Source organism: Strongylocentrotus purpuratus, unplaced genomic scaffold (genome assembly GCF_000002235.5).
Source record: "Strongylocentrotus purpuratus isolate Spur 01 unplaced genomic scaffold, Spur_5.0 spur5_scaffold_1, whole genome shotgun sequence".
NCBI lineage: Eukaryota > Metazoa > Echinodermata > Echinoidea > Camarodonta > Strongylocentrotidae > Strongylocentrotus > Strongylocentrotus purpuratus.
In genome coordinates this window covers 30,162,711-30,186,498 of record NW_022145594.1, presented here as the reverse complement: position 1 = coordinate 30,186,498, position 23,788 = coordinate 30,162,711, and the positions used below count along the sequence as shown (strand labels likewise).

The 23,788-nt window shown below is 36.9% G+C and overlaps 1 protein-coding gene and 1 long non-coding RNA gene across 2 annotated transcripts; one reads left to right on the top strand and one right to left on the bottom strand.

Moving 5' to 3' along the window:
* Positions 1 to 1,405: 1,405 nt before the first annotated feature.
* Positions 1,406 to 9,766, top strand: LOC115921030. Its single transcript, XR_004062702.1, has 3 exons — positions 1,406 to 1,649; positions 5,260 to 5,357; positions 7,071 to 9,766. It is a non-coding gene; the product is annotated as an uncharacterized LOC115921030 (long non-coding RNA).
* Positions 9,767 to 12,427: 2,661 nt separating this feature from the next.
* On the bottom strand, positions 12,428 to 23,263 carry LOC753117 (intraflagellar transport protein 57 homolog). Its single transcript, XM_030978678.1, has 9 exons — positions 23,150 to 23,263; positions 22,066 to 22,205; positions 20,397 to 20,487; positions 17,797 to 17,868; positions 16,824 to 16,922; positions 15,763 to 15,858; positions 14,955 to 15,086; positions 14,165 to 14,294; positions 12,428 to 12,758 (listed from the first exon to the last, which is right to left on the bottom strand). The coding sequence occupies exons 1-9, from the start codon at positions 23,261 to 23,263 to the stop codon at positions 12,574 to 12,576; spliced, it is 1,059 nt and encodes a 352-aa protein (XP_030834538.1). The 3' UTR covers positions 12,428 to 12,573.
* Positions 23,264 to 23,788: the final 525 nt, after the last annotated feature.

Genomic DNA, 23,788 nt, shown 5'->3' with positions numbered 1-23,788 from the left:
AAACATTGGTTATTTGGTCTTGTTTATAGTTTAGGTGTTTATTTTTGGGTCCGAATAGTTGAATTATAGTTGGAAATAAAATAAAACAATAAAAACAATAAAATACATAAGTTAAAAAAACAAAGAAATACATAAAAAACTATCAAAACAATAGAACACATAAGGAATAACCCTGGTTTTTCAATTTTTTGTGTTGTATTATTATTCCAAATGGTTTAAAAAAATATATGTAGTGAGAAAGAATGCTTAAAATATGAATAATGTCTGATTTATGGGCAAAAATGTGAATTTGATGACCTTATTTGCATAAATTACCATAAATATGCTAATGAGTGAATTTTTCAAAAAATTGAAATTACCATAGTATTCTATACACTTCACTTGACATGTATGCAAATTTTCGCGACGATCGGGCGTTTCACGGCCGAGATCATAGGGGGGCCTTAGAAGCCCCCCCCCCCTCCCCTGGGCTATGCAGTTTCAAAATAGCCCGGGCTAAATAGGATTAAACTTATTTCAGTCATTCGATTTCTGTACAGATCAAGACTCTCTGCCTTCATGATGTTGAGTGCCTCACACCAGCCTCATCACATGATGACAGCTAGTAAACAAAAGTTATATAAAGAGAAACATACATGTTGATCTAGAAGCATATGTAAATTAATGAAATTGAAAATCTATTTGGCAAATTAACGTAACCTTCATATTGTAGTTATGTTCAAGATGAGCTGGGTATTACTCAGCGTCCTGTGTTTGTTTTTGTTCATAAATATTTTGGATGGATGCAATTACTCAGATGAATACGCAGTAGTTACATGTACTACGGCTATAATAGTAAAAGTTAGTCCTATAAATCTTTTTTGATGCATTTTCTGCGCCCACTACCCTGAACTAACCGATTTCTGAACTTAACCCAGCACTAAAATCTATAATAAACCGTAAGACTAAACCTAAGCTCAAAGCCTATTTGCAGCTCTCATGCGGATCCTATATATATTTGTGACTTAATAAAGCCCAGAACATTTGTCAACTGAGCTTAGCCATACACATACATGTATATTTGAGCACCCAGTTATATTTGCAGTCATTCAATAAATACATGTATTCTGGTAATGTACTTGAATGAATCACTGTTTGTATCACTATGTAGTGAGAAAATGCACTATGGCTGTGTTTGTCGATCCTCCTGTTGTTTTAACGCATGCCCATCAACAATTTTTCTGTGCTTTCCATCCTGTACTAACCAAATTCTTAACTTGATCCCTGCACCAAAAAGTATTCCTATCACTAAACCTGAGCTCAAACCTATTTCTAGCCCTTATCCAAATCCTATATTTGACTATATAAAGCCCATTGCATTTGTCACCCAAGCATAGCCATACACATACATGTTTATCAGAGCACCTAGTTATATTTGCAGTAATTCAATGAAAACGTGTACTCTGGTAATGTACTTGTATGAATCACTGTTTGTATACATGTAGGTCGACACTGTCTGGCTTGATGTTAGGTGTCCAACATCAGCCTCTTCACATTACCTAGCAGATGCTTTGTGTTCCATGCCAAACCTGACTAGACTGACACTACGTGGAAAGGATTTCAAGGAGGAGTTCTATTCTGTACTGAATGCAAAGGCGTCAACCTTACAGGTATGTATGTGTGTTTGTACTCTATATCCATGCCATGATGAATTCAGGTACACATGCAGCAGTGGAGATGAATTTAAGGAGTTATGATATTTTAGCAACATGCTGTCAATAATTTTTCAACGTGTTAATTTTTTTTATATGAAAATGTATAATAGTCTTAGCAGACAAAGGAACAGTATTATAAAAAGAGGGGTTTTCATGTGCAGTGTAAGATACAGAATTCAGATGGCTCGAGTTAAAAATATGATGTTCTGCAAAAAACATCACTTTTAAAGGATTGCCTCAGAAAAGATATTTTGGTTTAATGAAGACTATTAAACTTAAAGTTTTTAAGTAAGCTTTTTGGGGGGGACTTGATCCCTGCACCAAAAAGTATTCCTATCACTAAACCTGAGCTCAAACCTATTTGTAGCCCTTATCCAAATCCTATATTTGACTATATAAAGCCCATTGCATTTGTCACCCAAGCATAGCCATACACATACATGTATATAAGAGCACCCAGTTATATTTGCAGTAATTTAATGAAAACGTGTACTCTGGTAATGTACTTGTATGAATCACTGTTTGTATACATGTAGGTCAAGACTGTCGAGCTATGGGACATTAGGTGTCCAACATCAGCCTCTTCACATTACCTAGTAGATGCTTTGTGTTCCATGCCAAACCTGACTGGACTGATACTAATGGGAAAGGAGTTCAAGGAGGAGTTCTATTCTACACTGAATGCAAAGGCGTCAACCTTACAGGTCTGTATGTGTGTTTGTACTCTATATCCATGCCATGATGAATTCAGGTACACATGCAGCATTGGAGATGAGTTTAAGGAGTTTTTATGCCTCAGTTACGAAGTAGCCGGAGGCATTATTTTTTCGGGTTGTCCGTCCGTCTGTCCGTCCGTACGTCTGTACACACGTCTGTACGTACGTACGTCCCGTTCTCGTGATCACGTTATCTGAAGAACCGATTGATGGATTCCTGCCAAACTTTGGTCATGTATGTATCTTGCAGAGCCGATGAACTGATTAGATTTTGGGGTCACGAGGTCAAAGGTCAAAGGTCACAGGGCTCATTATGTATGCAAACACAGCTCGTGATCGCGTTATCTGAAGAACCGATTGATGGATTCCTGCCAAACTTTAGTCATGTATGTATCTTGCAGAGCCAATGAACTGATTAGATTTTGGAGTCACGAGGTCAAAGGTCAAAGGTCACAGGGCTCATTATGTATGCAAAAACAGCTCGTGATCGCGTTATCTGAAGAACCGATTGATGGATTCCTGCCAAACTTGGTTATGTATGTTACTTGCAGAGCCGATGAACTGATTAGATTTTGGGGTCACAAGGTCAAAGGTCAAAGGCCACAGCGCACATTATGTATGCAAACACAGCTCGTGATCGCGTTATCTCAAGAACCGATCGATGGATTCCTGCCAAAATTAGGTCATGTATGTTACTTGCAGAGCCAATGAACTGAGTAGATTCTTGGTTTATAAGGTCAAAGGTCAAAGGTCATGGGCTCATTATGTATGCAAAAATAGCTTGTGAACGCATTCTCATTAGAACTGACAGATGGATTACTATTTAACTCAGGACATCTTGCAGAGCCAATGAACTGAGTAGATTTTAGGGTCATGAGGTCAAAGATCAAAGGGTCATATATGTATATGAGAAATTGCTTGTAATCACGATATTCTGATAACCTGTTAATGAATTACAATTGAACTTGAATTCGAAAAATTTCTTCTGTTTTGGTTTGTAATATTGCTCTATGACGGAGGCATCATTTTCGACTGCGCGCAGTCGAATTCCATCTAGTTTTTTTTTTTTTTTTTGGGGGGGAGAGTGTTGTGTTACTAGTTATGCAATAATACAATTTCAGTATAAACAGATCACTGAAGTACTCTAAAGACTAATAGATACAAATAGTTCAAATCAATTCATAAGGTTTGAATAATGTCATCATGGGTCTGAGAGTATACGTCAGATTGAATAGTCACTAAACAAGGATGGAGATCTTGATCACAGTACTTATTTTAAGCACAGTTTTTGTTTTTTGTTCTTGATGTTTTGGACAGGTGCATGATAATAGGTATCACAGCTAACTTTTGAAAGTTTCTAAATTTCACTTCCCCTGCCCATTTCCTTTTTGAGCACATGAAAAGAAGAATTTTGATACCTCATTTGTCAAATTTGAATAAGTACTTTTGAAAATACGGCCACTTTAATACATAAGAGACGAAATGGTCAAATTTTGCGTAATTAGGCTATAACTGACAATTAGCCATTTTCAAGGTGATATAATTTTGTAATCAATTGATGAATCACCTTTCTTTTCAAGGAATCTGTTCTCTGTATGAATTTCTACATGCCTATTTTTTTTCAGGTTCTTTTGACAAATATTTTTTTTTGTGGAATTTTTCAAATAATTATATGAAGCCCATTTTGATGCGTGTGACAAATGGCTATTTTTGGGTCGCCGGAACAAGTTTTCATGGGTTTTGAAACATGGCTAGAAATTAAGAGTGTCTATCAAGAGGGGCTGAATTTCGGCATATCTGGGGTATATATATAGATTAATTATTTTTGTAAGTTTGGACCATCAAATCCATTTAAATTAATTTTAAATGGCATTTGAAAATGGCTCTAAACTCTTCAAGAAGTCCAGGTAGACAAAGGAACATCCCTTCACTGCTATTGTGTAAAAATGTGTAGAACAGGTGTCACATGCATATTCACCTGTTCTACACATTTTTACATAATAGCAGTGAAGGGATGTTCCTTTGTCTACCTGAGGAACTGTATATTTTGTCAGCTTTCTTTGTCCGTCATGTTCATAGTGTCAGGGTACAGCTGCATTCATCGGATTTGCGCTCAAGCACCATCTCGCGGTCATTCTTAATATTAACATGATCGTATTCTGCAGTAAATTCTCTTTCTTCTCGTATCAAAATCGAATTAAAAGTATGTTTTTCTGATATAGAAAAATGGTTTCAAACTTTTCACTCTGATTTTTCACGATCTTTTTGAAACATACCCCCATCATTTTTTATATGAAAATAAAGCTTAAGATGTGCTCTTTCCAACCAGTGGATTTTTAAAACTCAAAGACAAATGGCGTTCAAGCGCATTGAGCTAAAACTAGCGATGCAAATCGGCGATCAAATAAAAATGGTGACAAACGAAGTGACACGGTACGAATTAGAGGAATCCTGAGCTTTCGAGAGACATATAATTTTATAATATTTATTTTTTCCATGATATGAAAATCTTCCTTGATAAAGAGAGAATTTGCGTGGTTGAGCTCTGCGTGTCCCCACTCAATGCAGCTCTTCTGTGATACCTAATGATAAGGGAGGAGGGGGTGTCAGCATAAAGTTCAGTTGAAATATTGACCAGTTCAATCAACATAGCTTTTTTGTATGTGTGTGTATTTGGTGGGGAGGGGCGGTGTATAGGAGGTGTCAGTGTAACAAGGACACTAAGTCTATATGCCAGAGAGAGTACTGACCTGGTATGTACATGTATGGTATAGTATTTCAGCCAGACTTGAATGGAGGAAAACTACATGAATCACTATCACCAAGCATGCCCATACATTTCTTTTCAGGATTCTTTTCCTCAAATCAGTAATGGAAATTTCATATTCAATGGAGTTCCCCAAGCGGATTTTGATTCATTCCTGCAGTCACTCACTGACTTTCGACGGTAAGTGAACTATTAAACATAATGAATTACAAATTAATTTTATTGCTATACAACTTACTCCTAGATCCTAATCAAATGATTGGTTAAGCAGGGTCATGTGTGATTCCTTTACTGAGAATATTACATGTTTTTCCATGAAAAAGCATGCTATAGTTTCTAGTACTATTTAACGATCTTTCCACAGCAGGGCATGTAGAGTTTAATATGCTTTATATACTGTGTGTGGATTAATACATGTATATCACTGTGCATTGATGCTTGTAGAGGTAAGTGCCCCTATCCCTGTGTGCGAGCTAAATTAAGCCTATTAAACTTGGGTTTATTTATCAGCGATAATTACTCAGAACAATCCTGAAAGTCTCTTTAAATCAAATAACAAGAATCTAGGATATTTTTCGTATAAAACAAATGATGGATGTTTTATTCGTTCATTACAGGATCTATCTGCTCTTGTTGAGGCCGGTTAGGCACCTATCCTATTCAGCCTGACGGCTGTGAACAATATATACAAGTGTCCATAATAAACATTTGTTTAGTTTTCTTGGGTTGTATTCTGTGAACTATACTGTATGTTGTCTGCTATATTCAAATAGTGAAAATTATGTTATCATAAATTTAGATTGCATGGAATGGGACTACTTGTAGGTGTTGGTGCAGATTTATCTCTAAACTGTACAAATACATATAGCCAGCTTTACATAGAAATTCTCGCTATCGCCAATATGCCCAAAATGCACAGATGTAGCCTCTCTGAAGTAATTTTGAGCCAATGTACATTGGTACGTCTCTGAAAGCTACATCTAGGTTCTTTATTTTTGGTGACGGCAGCAATGAAAAACAAGAGAAAGATCCTCCAAATCTTATCGATGTCTAGACAATGGAAGGACCTTCTTGAAACTTCAAGAAAATGACAGGCTTAACTTTAGAATATCCCACCAGAATGGAGTATGTCCATTGGTCATCTAAAAAGCCAACGAACCCTTTAATGTAGTGACATCCTCTAATATTTCAGACAGGGTTTCACTCTTGCCAATGAACATAACCATAGAAAGGTGACATTATTATTTCTACGCTTGTACTTGCTCTTTCCAATCACACCACCAAATATGTTAATTTTAGTACCGGTATGTGTAAAATATTTTCAACGTTTTTACGTAATGATCCAGTCTTGAAATCTTTGAGAATCGTGATAAATCACTGTGAGTACTGTCAGAAAATAAAGTACACACACACACAATCACACCTGGCGTGCACAGCACAGCTATGCAAAAAAGACCGGAAGTGACTTGGTCACCAAACTATACTAGAGTGCATTTGAAACGGGGCCTCAACGATTTTTCTTATTTATCTTTATTTATCTTTATCTAACAGGAAACAGTTTTTCACTAGCATAACAATTTCAGAATACCACCTCAGGCCTCTGGTGCCTAGGCCCTGTAACATTGAAAGTTACTATTGATATTATCCCAAATCTTTTTTGTACATGTATCTTCTTCAATAAATTGGAACATAATAAATAATAGCAACTTACCACTACTTTTATGTTACAGGTAAATACAATGCTTAATATATAAGAAACAATTAATTGCAGCAAAACTGGAGATACAACAGATTTTTACAATTGATCGGATTGTTAGTCAATTCATATGTTACAGGGCCCGGATCCTATCCCCCAAACCTATATTTTATCTTCTTTCCTCAACATCAATTCAGGAGGAATTACGTCTCAAACGAGGCGGATGACTTCTCAGACGTGAAAAAACTGTTAAATCGCCTTAGATGATGAGGATGACTTATGATGCACATCACAGCCATCAGAATAACTTCAAGAGCCACACAATGGCAGTGTACAACCATCCAGATCGCACAGCTGGATTATGTGCTTCTCGATCTCATAGAACTATCTCCAAGACGGTTCTATGACACTTGCTACTGTGACAGTTGTTCCACGTCGGTTTCCTACACTAACCAAAATTCCAACTTCAACCTCAGGCCTTACATATTACTGTAAAGATAAAGTTATATTTAACACTAGTAATGAAACAGCAAATTCAATGTACTTCATATCACAACATAGCAACGTTTTATTCATACACATTAAATATATCACATAACGTGTACCTAACCATAAACACTATTACCTGAACTCTAGAGTGCAACCCTAACCCTATATGTTTCATGAAGTATAGCCTGGATCATAGGATCAAACGTTCACCCTCCATGGCAACTTTTGTGACAAGCATTTTTTCCCCTCATCCACAGGGTTCCTTTATTAGACAATAGCATACATTCATGTAGAAAATACACAACATATACATCTACAATCATGCAAAATTCAATATTTACATCACTTGGTCAAACTAAAATTTATTTTACAAAATTTTATCGAAGCTAAAATCAATCATATACGGCATTCAAATTGTTTTATATGACAGACGATGTGTTTAAACGTAAACACAATAAAAACAAAATTGATGAAATAACACTACCTTTTCATGAATTTCTTTTCTCTTAGATTTGTTTTACCAATACCGGTACATTTTTCCATCTCATGATAAAATGTTATAGCTGACATAATATTGTCAAAAACGTAAATGTTTGTTCGACTGGACTGCATTAAGAACAATTCTTTTCTTACCACCGTGACAAGCAGCTGGTCAACCAATTAATCGCAAGGTGTAACGCCTGATCATTATCAATTCAGAAAAAATAGCTGTGAAGGATGACTTACTGAAATCTTTTATTTTTGTCTGCACTTATAAAAGTAAGTTGCAAGAATGAAATTTGAAACCTGGGCCCTGTTTTATGAAACTTGTTATCAATAACAAGTTGCAATAACTGTATAAGCTCCTGAAATGGTTGCATTTGATTGGCTGAGAGCCAATTTGTCATAGAAATGTGACACTTGATATTGATAGCAAGTTTTATGAAACAGGGCCAGAGTTGCTTTGAGCCAGTTTGTCTGGGAGTGGGATTCCGTTATGAGGGCCCTCTTACTTTAAAAGTTAAAAGCTATGTCATACACAACTCAAAAAATAAATACAATTACTAAATACACTATCCTGATTGGTTGAAAATGTAATTTTAATTTCAGCTTTTTATGGCAGAGTCCCCAGAATGCAATATTGACTATGATGTTGATTTGTATTGTGATTATAATTTTATTCAGTATTAACAGTACCATGTTGTACTTAATTTTATGCATTCTGTTCAGGTTCAGATGAGTTGAGGATACAAAGTTGGGCCCCGAAAGTTTACATGCACCTGGAAGAAACTCATTTTCTCAGATTTTCTCAACTGCACTCATTCCCATCAGGTGTCACTCATCTCAGAGTGATTAGTGATGTATATGTAATAAACTGAGACCATATTTGTTGTATCTTCCTGAAGTGAAAATTTGGCAGGAATGAGTGAAACTGTGATAATGTATGTCTGGCCCAACTGTATGGGTATGTACATCTATGATTCAGGGATTTTTCCAGTACTTTACAATTTTTTTGTTTTTTCTTTGTCTTCCATTTTTTAACTACTTTAGATGAGTACCAAGTTTTGTGTGCCGTTTGCTTTGTATATACTATAAACAGAGATAGAATTTTTCTATCTTCCTGAAGTGAAAATTTGGCAGGAATGACTGAAACTGTGATAATGTATATCTGGCCCAACTCTACAATTCAGGAATTAATTATTCCAGTACTTGACAATGTTTTTGTTTTCTTCTTCATTGAACTATCAGTATACATGTACCAAGTTTGTGTGCCTTATGCTTTGTATATACTATAAACAGAGACAATTTGTCTATCTTCCTGAAGTGAAAATTTGGTAGGAATTAGTGAAGTTGTAATAATGTATATCTGGACCAACTCCATGTATGTACATATCACAATTCAAGGATTATTCCAGTACTTAATAGCATTGTTGTATTTTCGTTCTTCCATTTTAACTATCAGGCCTCTGAGTAGATGTGTACCAAGTTATGTGTGCCTTATGCTGAAGGCCTGCATGTATGAACAAAGTGGTCATGTGATTTGATAATAGCCTTGATGCCAAGAGCTACTTGTATAGGAGTGAAATATGCATTGAAATCCTGAACTATGTGACATGTTGAAAATGTCAAAATCACCATTTTTCTATACAAAATGGCATACCAGTGTGTGTTAACCGTACGACATACTTCTCATCAGTGTATAAATCAATATCATGAAGAAAATCTGATCACTGTAGTCCAAATCATATGACCTTATGGTTTGTAAGTGTACAGCCTTGTATTTATGATATGCAAAGGATTCCAAATTAACTGAAATTGAAATGTTATTACATCTGAAATATGTTCATAACAAACATTTTTGTGCTAACCATGTTTATGTGTACAGAGTATATGTCAAAGATTAAATTATTTGTTGTATTTCTTATTCAAAGTCTGAATTTATGAATTATTTGTAAGGTTTTAATCAGAGAGGGAGGCAGGGAAGGGAGGCAGGGAGGGAAGGGGGAGAGATGAGGGTGCATGTGAGTGGCGATGGAGGGAGGAAATGGAGAAGAAATGGAGGGAGAGAGAGAGATGAGGGTGCATGGGAGTGGGGGGGGGGGAGAGGGAGGGAGAGGTATACAGTGAGCAAGAGAATATAAAGGATAGATATAGATCATAATTAGGGATGTAGAGGTAGATGGCCAATATGTACCAGTAAGAGGGAGGAAGGAGAGAAAGGAGATCAAAATCTTGGAGTGTATGAGAGAGAGGGGGGGGGGGGGTTGTTAGGGGAAGAGAAGTATGAAATAGAGCAAGCAAACGAGAGAAAGGAGAGATTTAGAATGTATGACAGAGGTTTGGGGGAGAGGTACATGCAGTGGTATAGTGAAGTGGAAGATATGGCATAGCAAAGAGAGGGTAGTTTTTTAATGAAATTTGAGAACCAAATTCCACAACTTTTCATGATCCACTTCGCCTTTTTTGATGCCCAGATAAGTACCATTTTGGTGTGGGTTCATTGCGGCATACAAGCGACACTCAAATTTATTAGTTCTTACCGGAAGGCTGCCATAGCCACATACACCCCACACCCACGATCAATTTCCATGACATTCCATGACTTTGGGATATTTGTTTCATTTTCAACGACTTTCAATATTTTTTTCATGACTTTCCACGTTTCTCCATGACTGTAGAAACCCTCCATCTTGGTGTAATCTGCATGTCAAAAGACACTACTGGATGAGCTGAGTGTAATGGCTTCAAGTAGAAAATTACCACACAAAAGATTAGGGCTTGTTCCTTTTTTTTCAAATAGGCTTTTTATTCACACTTTACAACAGTTTTACAAAGAACTACTTTATACATCCTGCTCATCTATGTATTTTCACAAAAAGAGCTATTTACATACATATACAGAACTTTATTAATTTACATAATGTTAATCACAGATATTCACAATGATTTCCAATATCCAATATTTGATGGATAACAAAGTTTCCTACTACATTACCAGAATATACTTAAATCTATTTCTCTATTGCTCTGTCAAGAATTCTGTTGTATGAAAATAATTATTATAAATTCATTACTTTTTTAGGAATCTAGGCATCGTTTCACAAAACAATCTGAAATACAAGTTCGTCAGCATCTCATTTAAATAAACGCTTGTTCAAGCATATTTGGATGGGATGTTGCTGAACTTGTAATTAAGATGGTTTTGTGAAATGAGGTCATGTTTTTATGAAAAATTTGATTTACCATCCATAAAGTTTTCATTGCAGCAAAGCAGATTGAATTCAGTGGAAATCTAAAGGTCAGTGTACTCCATGCTGCTTTGTGATTGGTCAGTTATTATCTTTATATCAACCATAGGTATTTAAAACTGACAATCGTTTCAATATAACACCAGATGTGGGTTGTAAATATCAGTGATGGGACATGGGGGTCCTGCTATAGCATACTCATTCAGAACATACTCATACAGTCTGCATTTGACTACATGGACACGGTCAGAGTCTTTGAGACCCCAGAGCTTCATTCTTGCTGCAAAGCGGCCTGTGCCTGATCATTTGCAGTTTGGCTGAACTCACTGCTCCCTGGGAAGGATACTGCCAGGAGGCAGGAGGGTGAAGGACTAATCTTTAAGGTATGGTTTGAGCCTTACATCATGGCCTTTAACAATCTGTCACACAATTAATGATCATATTCACTAGCATGTGTGATTCATACCCAGATTTGAAACAAACATTCATATTTCAGGGATGCCAGTTAAAATTGATCAGAGGGCCTGAAAATCACCTAGAATGAGCTAGTTTGTACACAAAAAAAAGCCTAAACTATGTTATGAAAATAACTCGCCAGGGCCTAAATTTAGGCTATTACATGAAAACTGGCATCCCTGATATTTGAGGAAGCTCAGGGGTAGAGCAGTGGTCTCGTACCTGGAAGGTCCGGGGATCAAAAGCAAGTCGATGCGCGTGTGCCCTTTGATAAGGCACTAATTCTCAGTACCATAGCAAGCCCCTCGGATAGTCCTTAATCCGTCTGTCCCTGGTTGTTTACATACAAGCATAAACGCTCCTTAGCTTTCTTAGCAGTCAGGTTAACAAACAAACTGACAAAGTTTTGCATTATACATCTTTGCGCTGCCTCTAGCCTGTACCAATCATATCCCATTTAATTTTTTCTTTTTTTTTACAATCATATTCATTAGCATTTAATACCAATATGTTTATTCACATCTCTTTGCATGACAATCTTATCTTTCAGCTTTCCTTGGAAGTTTTGCTCCACAACCCCTATTTTAAGCTCCTAGAGTAATCTGCATACTTCTCTTCCAACCTTGCTTAAATGTTTAGCCTATAGTCTGTGTTATTTACAACCCAAACTTTTATAATCTTGATCGCATTTACTTTGGAGGATCAACTTAAAGCAATTTCAATAGCTGTGAGTCTCCTATTGAAATGTGTGATCATTACAACGACATACTACATACCGGTAATCAGAACATGATGTCTATGGCCGGATGTACAATGGGGTATTGAAATTCCCCTTGTGTTGGTTTCTCGAAAATAGATGCGATCGTGTTTATCCGTTTTAATAATCATATTCATTTCCATTTCCAATTGGTTTATTCATATCCCTCTGCATGTTAGTCTTGTCTTTGAGCTTTGCTTGAAGAAGGTTTTGCTCCACGACCCCTACCCTGACATCAATCTGGCTTCTTGAAAATAGATGCGATCGTGTTTATCCCTTTAAATAATCATAATCATTTGCATTTCCAATGGGTTTATTCATATCCCTTTGCATGTTAGTCTTGTCTTTGAGCTTTGCTTGAAGAAGGTTTTGCTCCACGACCCCTACCCTGACATCCATCTGGATGACCTCGTTCTTCAGACGCTGGAGAGCTTGCTTGATCTTCACCAACGGAGCTGCAAGATAAATAAATAAATAATAAATTAAAATAATAATAATCTGGGTTTACATAACACTTAAAGGCATCGCTTAATAATGTTAAAATTAAGATGCATGGCCCTATGTGTTATCAGTGTCTGTGATACAGTGTAATATTGAAGCCAAAAAAGATCGCGCTTCAAAAAGATCAAGAATAGCCTCAAAAAAGTAAAAAATCTTTGAGAGACTGGTTTTACCATACTCGTTTTCCTCAATAGACTGTAGTGTTAGGAAAAACCGTTAGGAAGACGCAAAATTTTGTTTCGATTTCAAATCATAAATATCTTGATAATTAGACACGGGATCGGCTTGTACAAGTCATGGGATTCCTGACTGACCTTAAGGTTTATAATTATCATTGCAGCTTGAGCTAAATCCAGTATTGTGTTTCAGAATCGGGGACAAAGTTACCGGATCCCTTTTATACGAAATAACGTCTCTGTGCGGTTTACAGATATTATTACCCCGATCATCGGATTCCTCATCACACAAAATGTGCACCAACTCCACTCCCCGGGGAGTATTCCTACCATATGGTCACTGTGAATGCATATGGCAAATACTAACACAAAGGCTTTCGTCATCCTATCAGGTCCCCATTTCTCTCCTGGGTATGGAGTAGCAAATGTAGATTAACACCTTGCCAAAGGACGTTAATGTTGAGTCAGGTATCATTTCAAGTTAAGTGCTTAAACCGCTCGACTAAGACACTTCCATATAAATAATGAAATTAACTAATTTTTGTTGTTGAACAATAAACATAAACAAATCAACACATTGCTGTTTTAGAATGTGCAGGTGTACCTCTAAGCCAGTGTGTTCTTAAAGACACATAGAAGTCAGCTCTCATGGGGAATTCGACACCGTTCGGGTGTTTAACCAATAACAGGTGTTGTCAATCACCAGAGTTAGCCTTCAGTTTTATGACCATTAGACCTTAGGTAATGCTTTGCTTTTCCCTCACCCGAAGACTCTCGAGCTCTCCGAGAGATTAGGGGGTTATTCTTGACTGGCCTACGGGTTCACTGTGTGCAGATTTGTACTCCCATTAATGGTATTTCCACCAAGTCTGGTGTCAGGGAATTATGGCCTTCTGCACATGGATACTGACGAGTGACTCCCTTAAACATAGAAAGGTGGCAGCTCTCCTCCACATGGGCCTCCAATTTACATCCTATCTGAGGGACAGAGTTTTTTCGAGTGTACCTCAGTGTGTCCAAGGGCCAGGGGAGGGGCATGTTAACACATAATGCACACCCCAACCATCTGCCTGAGCTTGATTCATATTCAATCTATTGTTAAACACACAGACACTCAACCAAATGAACTGTACTCAGCTCCTCAAACATGTAACAGAAGTTTACAAAAAGGAAGTTCAACTTACATCCGTCAGTCATGCTTGACCCTCTCTCTTCCATCTCTTGTTTTATCCGTTCCAATTCTTCTGTCACTTCAGCAAGTTGTCTCGTTCGTTCTGTCACCCCGCCGCTAGCCTGCCTGTACTGTTCCTTCACCTGTACAACAGTAACAAAAGTAACGGGTGGTAATATGAGGTAATATGACGTTGATGTGAAGGTGATTAACAACAGTAACATGAAGGTAACATTATAGTAAGATGAAAGTAATGTGAATGTTATATGAACGTAATATGAAGATAGCTAGTTGGTTCTTTCTGTCACTCATCCACTAGCCTGCCTGTACTGTTCCTTCATCTATACAACATTAACAAATGTAAGATGGTAATATGAGGTAATATGGCGTTGATGCGAAGGTGATATATAACAGCAAATGAAGGTTACATTATAGTAAGATGAATGGGTTATGAAGGTTATATAAATGCAATATAAAGATAACTAGCCTATTCTTTCTGTCACTCATCCACTAGCCTGTCTGTACCATTCCTTCATCTATAGAATAGTTACAAAATAAAGGTAAAATGAATTGTAGGGGGTAAGTTGTCTGGGGGGTAGTTTTCCTAGTAGTTAGTTGTCTGGGGGGTAGTTGTCCAGGGGGTAGTCGTCCTAGAGGGTGGTTGCCCTAGGGGGTAGTTGTCTTAGGGGGTAGTAATTGTCTTAAGGGGTAGTTGACTGGGGTGGTTATCCGGGGGTGGATGCCCAGGGGGTAGGTGTCCAGATATAATCCACTAGACTACAACACCTATAATACAGACTTACCTCGGCTAAACCATCTTGTGTTCCTCTGAAGTCCTGTAATAGATGCTCAAGCTGGTTGTTGATGTATTTCTCTCTGCTCCCTATCTTCTCCAACGTCCTTGTGATCTCCTTTTGCAGTTTGTCAAGGTAACCCTGATAAATTATAAATATGGAGGTGATATGAAGGTATTCCCTAAGCAATGAAGTAAAATCTGTCCCTCGCTTGCCATGTTTAAAGCCCCACTGCACAACTTATAGCTACTTGCGCCCTCTATATAGCAAACAATGCCTAATTGGTGACCGCTGGTCCTCCATGATCCCCTTTTTCTTATGTTAATTGAGAGCTGATTTGATAAGATAACCACCTGTCAGTGACTACGCTGGGTGGCCCAATCCCTCCTGCCTAAAGTAGTGCAGGCGGGCTTTAAAAGATTTGTTTTGTTTTGTTTTTAAAAAAAAGTTAATATTGTTTTTTTTTAATATTCTTTATAAATACTTAATTTTCAACTGATTTATATTGCCATTTACGGTATGAATCCTAGTTGACAACTAGTTCTTGTGCTTCTTAATAATATCTTAAATGCCTTTTTTTTTAATATACTGGGTAGATATATATATATATATATATATACAAATATCATATTTTGTGTAATGGTGATAGCCATTGACAGGCCTGTGGCCTTTGCAAATGCAACCATATTTGTATTCGTTTGTGATTTATACTTGTTTTTTTCTCTTTTAAATGTATATGTTGTTGGCATTGTGATTGTTCTTTTTATTCAACTTAAGGCTGACAAACTCCTACAATCTTGCTTTGAAGTACTCTTACCTTAGTCTCTGAGAGAGCCGTCTCAATCCCATCTTTGTGTAGATGCATCTGATCCACGTGTGTTCTCCAGTCCTTGTTATCTGTTCTAATGTGGACCTTTCAAGGAAATAATAACAATGATAATAATAATAATACATTTTTGATAATAATAATAATCATAATAATAATGTTGTTAAATCATGCCCTTATTTCATATAAAAGGAATACATGTGTACATTCAAGACCAGGTCCATGTTCCCTTTCCGAAACCATGGCAGGTCGCACTACATATAAAACATATACAAACAATAATGCATTACAGTTACAAATATATCGTCGCTGTTTTCACGAAGTGACGGTAGTGAAAACAAATTGCATTCACTTTGCGTTACGATTTTCCTCACTACCGTCACTTCGTGAAAACAAGGACGATATATCAATCATGCATAATAACAATTATATATTAATCATGTATAATTAATCATTGATCAATATACATTCATTCATATATCAATCATGTATAGTAACAATTATTAATCATACATAGGTTGGCAACAAAAATTAATTAAGGGGATTATGATTTTCTGAACATGTGGGTAAAGGCTCGGAGTAGGAAACGATGTAAGAAAATGTGAAAGAGAGGAGAAAGTAGAGGGTACATTATAGGTGGGAGATAAAGTGTAAACGAGTGTAAATAAGTCATTCCACTTGGAATAGACAGAGTGGAAGAAAAGGAGAAAGTAGGGGGGGGGGGTAAAGAGAGAAGAGGGGAGAAAAGGCAAGCAGATGGAGTAAAGGAGGAGGAGAGGTTGGAGAGGTAGGCAAGGAAAATAAGTTTAGGAAGAATGAGAGAGAGGGGGAGAAGATTTTCCCCAGCTTTATCTCAGCTGCCATAATAGGCCACTAAATCATTCAAGGAATTACTTCCTAACGGGAACCCATTTCCGTCACCTGGGGGAGAGTGGCAAAGTTCTGGAAAGTTCATGGAAGGAAACTCTCTGTTTTTTAAGTACTCTATGTTGTAATACGGTCAGTAATGGAGGCAATATGGGACAGCCCATTCATTTCAAAGACAATAGTACCTTTAGGGATGGGGTCACCCTCTCGACCTCTAACCTCCACTCGTTAGCATCAACTGATGACTCCATGATCTCCTCCGGTCTAGAGCTCTCTGCTGTTTCCTGTCAACGGGTCAAAGGTAAAAAAATGGTCAAACAAATGTCAAGGATCAATAATGTCTCATGCATTATATTCATGCCACTTCAATATACCGGTTTAGTAACATATTCAAATTTTATGCATACTTTTTATAAACAAAACTTGTTCCTGACAACCTGAAAATCTTGCCAGAGGCTTGCAAGATATAGCAACACGTAATGTGTGCAGACTGGATTCCAAGTATTGTATGTAGTTCATTCATTCATTAATAACAGGTTACTGGAATAACTCATCACTAGGTCCCCAGGAAAGAAATATCCATAAATTGAATATGTTAGTAAACCGGTATGAAAACAAGTATGTGTATCTGTATGAATGCTCCAGAATTTCACAATGCAAACTCCATGTATTTTGTAAGTGGACAGAATCTTTACTGCAAATTATAAGTTAAACATCACTTACAGAAATAAGTTAATGACCCAGAAAAGAGACAGTGTACTCATTTTGGCATTTTTCATCAGAACATAATCCCACTTGTTTTTTAATTTTTGTTTTATCCATGTGACTATATTACCTGTGAAATATCAATCAATATGTATTGTATCATATCTATACACAGCATATACATATATTATTATATTGTAATGCAAAATTGATAACTCATTGTAACTGTATCTTCGCAACACCAAATCTTACGGGGGATTTTAAGTGGTCGTTATGGATAGGTGGTCGTTATATAGACAGGTGGTCGTTAAGACAGGTTTGACTGTATTTCCACCAAATCTGGTGTCCGCAAATTATGACCTTCTGCACATTGAAACTGACGACCCACTGGCTTTAAAAGCACCATCAAGAATTCGCTTGAGCCTTAAAACCTTGAATAAAGCAGGTACAAACCTTGTTCGTTTGAAGATTCCTAAGCCCTTCCAGATCAAGAAAACTTTCTTCTTCTTCTATATCTTCTTCCTCCTGATAGAGACAAGAAAAGAGAGACAAAGTTTATGATGATATTTAATAATAACCATGATAAGAATGATGGGTTTGACAAAGATGATTGTTCTTACTTTTGAAATTAAATTTCTTATAATAAATGTCAAGATTCAAGATTTTATTGTCCATAATATAATACAGAAATTTGTTTTCCATTGGTATAGCATGTAATACATAAAACATAAGACAAAAACATGGTGTCGTGTGCTGAAAGCCAGAAGGGCGTCAAGACTCTATAAGAAAAAGTCTATGAGCAGGTACGGTCCTCCGGCTTTCAGCACAAAACATGAAAAGACAGTTATATGACTTATACATAGCAAGAATTTTAAATACAATTCTGAATCACATCATGAATAAATTCAGGTATTAATATAGATGTGAATATGAAAGTAGAATAGGAGCAGCATCACAATCGAAATACGAGCAGAAAGAGAAAGGAGAAGAGAGCTCAAGCTCGAAGGACTGATAAAAGAGAGAAATATAGGGAGAGTTGGTAAGGGTCCAAAGGGAAAGGGGAGAGATAGAGAAGGAGAGATGGCATAATTTACAATCAGATTATAATGCATGACAGAAAAATACAACAAAATCAGCAGCAGAGCTAAACAACGGATGTTTTGACCCACAAAGGTGATAAGGTGGAAAACTTTCCAACCCAATCCCTACAAGTTTATTTACTGGGTGGGTAGAAAAAAAGTTAACAAATAATCATAATCGCTATTATTTCGCTTAAAGCTGAGAATTTTGTGTTACTTGTGCATTATAGATGTGCATGGAATTTGGAATAAAAGAATTTCTGTATCTGGCTCTACGGGTAATTGGTACACGCAGGCGGATTCCTGAGCGGTTAAAAGTAAAACAAGAAAATAGTGGATGTGATGGGTCTTTCATAATATAAGTTATTTTAGTCAATAAGCGATCTTCAAACAAAACTGATAGGGGTGGTAATTCAATGCCGATAATACGTTGAGCAATTTTCCTCGGATGTTCGAGTTTAGTTTTGTCTGCTTGTGTGAGATTTCCATAAAAACAAATGAGATTGAATAGAAGAACACTTTGAATGATAGACTGATAGAAAAGATGCAAGATCGTCCTGTCAACGTTAAATTTTTTGAGCTTCCTTAGAAAAAACATCTGTTGATTACATGTAGCTCTACTGTGTACAGCGTTGGTGTTCTTATTAAATCGTAGCTTATCATCAATCAAGGTACAAGATACTTACCAAGATACTTATATTCATGTACGTGTTCGATTGCCTGTTCATGAATATACAAAAGGATATAATTTAAGGTCACGTCAAAAGTCTATAATAATCTCTTTGGTTTTTTTTAACATTCAAATATAGGTTGTGTCGATCGCACCATTCAACAAACTGATTACCGGTAACTTGACAAAAATACTCATTCTCACTATTTCCTCCCTTAATGAAACCTGTGATGGCAGTGTCATCAGCATACTTTATAAATGCACAACATTGACTGGTACTAGCGCAATCACTGGTATACAGTGAAAATAACGGGAGAAAGGACACACCCTTGTGGAGCTCCTGTATTGGTTAACAAAGTAGGGGATTTAATATTTCCAAGTCTTACTGATTGTTGTCTATTTGTTAGAAAGTTATGAACCCAGAGCACTATTTTAACATCAACCTCCATTTCTATCAGTTTATTTATTAAAAGGTGAGGAGTTATGGTATTAAAAGCACTAGAGAGGTCAATGAAGGTACATCTTACATATGATTTGGGGATATCTAAATGACTATATATTCCATAAAGAAGGACAAGAACAGCGTCCTCAACTCCCCTATTCTGTCTATAAGCAAATTGAAAGGGGTCAATAAATGAGCCAGCTTGACTCAATAGATGTTTCAAAATCAACCTTTCCAAACATTTCATGACATTAGATGTGAGTGCTACAGGGCAAAAGGCATTCAGATCTGTGCTTCTGCCTTTCCTATTCCCTTTTGGAACTGGTATAATCGAAGATGTTTTCCATATTTGTGGTATTACACCTAGATCCAAAGTTAACTGATATAATCTCGTAAAAATAGGAGCTAATTGTTGATAACAAGTTTTAAGAATTCGATTTGAGATGTCATCAGGTCCAGTGGCTTTGTTTACTTTTAATCTTCTTAAGATGTTCCTCACATCTAGCTCTGATATTACAATGCCAACATTACTTGTGATTTTACTTAACAAGGATTTACTCAAGCATTCATTTTGATCATGAAAATCATTGCAATCAAATCGTGTATAAAATAAGTTTAAATCATCTGCAAAGTCCTGGTTACATTCAGTCAATTTATGTTTGCCCAGTCCTATAATATCACAGTACTATAATTTGATTTAAACAGTATTTTGATGAGAGAAGGAGCGAAGAAGGAAGGGAGAGAGAGAGAGGGGGAGGGGAGGGAGGGAGAGAGAGAGAGATAGGTGTGAGAGAGAGAGGGAGACAGGGAGCAAGAGAGATAGAGACAAATATAAAGAGTAAGATCTTCAGTTTATACTCACATCCTTTTTGAGTGAAAGCAGGGATTTCAAAATCCAGTTCTGGAATACGCACAGATGCAGAGTTCGTCCTAATAACTTGCCTGTCCATATCCTGTTGATAGACAAAAGCAAAGGAAAAACAATTGCCTCGTCATACTACAGGATATTTATATGATACAAATTTAAAGAAATGTTATATAAAGAACCCTCATATATAAAAAGTTGTACAACATATGCTCCTCCAACAATTTGTTCTGCTGTAATTTCATATTAACCAAATTCGTAACTTTAACCCTGGCCCAAAAACTACACATAAGCCTAACCCTAACCCTAATCCTAACCATGACTCTAAGCCGAAACTCAACTGCAGCCTAACCCTAACCCTAAATACTATGACAAAATAAAACCCAGAGCAGTTGGTTGGCTGAGCAAATGTTAGATCACCAGAGCTGCCAACCTTGTGCGAACAAAAAAAGGAATCATGATGGCAAAAAAAAGGAATTTCAAGCAAAAAAAAGGAATTCATAAAAACGAAACTTACAACCACGCACGAAACTTCCAATGCAGTTCATTCATCATGCTGTTTTTTCCATACGAGCAGGTAATTTTTTTGGTGGTTATTTTAGTATTATCGGCATTTAATTTTTTTTCTCTTCAAGTAGGTTTTGAAATTAGTTTTCTATTGAATTTGTGATCAAATCACCATTTTAGGGAAGTTGTTTGACGTGCGGTATGTAAAAAAAAAAAAATTTTAAATAAAAAAAATAAAAACATTTATTAAAAAACGTATTTTATGAAGAAAAAACGTAGTACAGTAATTTGGAGGAAAAAACGGAGTAATTCCAGCAAAAACGGAATAGTTGGCAGCTCTGGATCACCATAGAGTTAGGGGCATGGACACATGCTTGAGTATTGGATAAATGATCATTGTATAAAGAAGCAGTACATACATTAGAAGAAACTAGATTTGAAGAGGTCAGCTGACATGACAGCTGGCAAATCATCAGTGCTTGGTCATGCAAAGTCCTACCCCATCCTGAACTGAAACATTGTTTAGCGTAACACATGTTTGTGCATCAATTCAAAAGAAAAAGTGATAAAGAATCAGGGTCCCATTCTATTCTGAACGTCGCATCATACGGGGATCATATGACTGAACGGGGCTATCTTGAGCGTCCACTGATCACTTTCATTTACTTTACCTTGTTTTGTCAAAATACAATGCAGTTTTCAAGTCTGTACCGCCCCCCCCCCCTTTCACACTACAAATATTCTTATTGTTTTTCTTTATACGAATTTCATATAAATTCTTATAGTCTGAACAGGGCCACTCTTCTGTCTTGATCTCGACCTAATAGATACATGTAACAGTCAGCTGGCTATGCATCAGTGCCCACTCACAGTAAGGCCAAGGCCCGTTGCATGAAACTTACCATTGATGGTAACTTTGCCATCAATGGCAACTACCATGGTAACAGGGCTCAACAGCCAATCAAAATCAAGGCCTCCATGGTACAGGGATGCTAGTTATAATTGATCAGAGGGCCTGAAAATCACCTAGAATGAGCTATTTTGTACACAAAAAAGCCTAAACTATGGTCTGAAAATAACTTGCCAGGGCCTGAATTCAGGCTATTGCCTAACACTGGCATCCCTTCATGGTAGTGATTGAAATTTTAAAGTTTGTTACCTTTTCCGTCCTGATCTCGACCTCGTGGATACATCCTTGTGGTTGCAAGGCACTGGCCGGCTGGATCTCGTTGTTGGTATAGTGACAGTGGGGGCAGTCAAAGGAACTGATGACGACAGACTTGAAGAACGGAATCCTGGTCAGGAGAAGCTTTGTTGTCCCCTGTGAGAGTGGGAGAGAAAGAGATAAGATGAAAGAAGGGAGAGAGAAAGAAAGGAGAGAGAAAGAGGGGAGGGAGAAGCTTTCTCAAGGATCACTATCTAAATGCAATATTACTTTATCTATAAAAGATTGATTATATAGCAACCTAAGACTCAGTGTAAGCTGTGAGATTTCTAAATCATCAAGATGATAAAAAAAGTGATTTGGTCTTACCTAAAGTCACATGTACTTCACACAGAAATGTACACACGGGACAACACACACGTGGCGTGATCTTATGATCCAAATTCTTCAGCGATTTCTAATCACAATTCAAGGATGAAGAGGTCAGAAGAGCCATTCTTTTCAGGAGAAATTACTTCCATGATATCCTCTCACATTAATAAAAGGAATGAAAAAGCTCACAATTTATTGTTGTCTTTACCAGGAATCCAGGGCCCCGTTTCATAAAACGTGTTATCAATAACAAATACTGAATTTCTATGACAAATCTGCTCTCAGCTAATCAAATGCGTGCCCACGTGTGTGTTTGAGTATTTGTGTGTTCTTTATTATGTAGCTTAGTATTTCCATCCCTTGCTTGTATATACGTTCCATTCTTTTTATTCACCTTGCCATAGTGTTAATGTATGTATTTTGTCGACTATAGGGCCCCACTCACAAGCTTTAATCCTAAACCATTCATTTTATGATGTAATCAAGTTAATATATGTTAATTAATGTACTATTACCAGTCTCTTTTTTATGTAAAAGATTATATCATGTTTTGTGTGGTTTTTAATAAAATGAACTTGAATGCTACTGTTTCAGTAGCTTATGACAGTTATTGTAACTTGTTATTGACAACAAGCTTTATGAAATAGGGCCCAGAACTCAATCTTCTCCTTGATCTGTACAGGTAAATGCGTTCACATCAACTTACATTTTCCTCGCAGTTCACACACAAGCTCTCGATCTCCGTGGCCTCGAGGTCATCCAGGTCACCAGAAATGTTCTTGAAGAGGGGCTGAGAAGTGGCCTGTTCTTCAGTTGCCATGGTAACTCAAGTATTCCTACTGGAAGAAAATTGATGCAGAAAGGGTAGTGTACATGACGGGTGGTTCATATATGTCACAGTATAATGCAGCAGCTTAAAGTTAAACCGCAAATGTGTTTTTAGCGTACTACTGGCATTAATGCACTTCATATCTTATCACACAGACAAGAGAATACACGAGGTGACCAAGAACTGATATCGAAAATAATATCGCTAGTGATATTCGTTTGTCTCACAATGTATGGTCAACAAGGGATCTTACAATTATAATTTATCACGTCGATTTAACCTGCATATGTAATTACGAGCAATAAAATCAGAAATTAAAGTAATACTTTGCAAGATTTTTAAGGCATTTATCGAGCTCAAAATGTATACATCAGCTGTCGCTAGCTAAACATGCAGCGTGCGTTAGATCTGATAGTGACATACATTGTACATAATTATACTGTACATGTACATCATGTACTAGCTATGACGCTAGCTGCCCGCGCAACGCACGTCGCTAGACTAGCTACCTTCAAA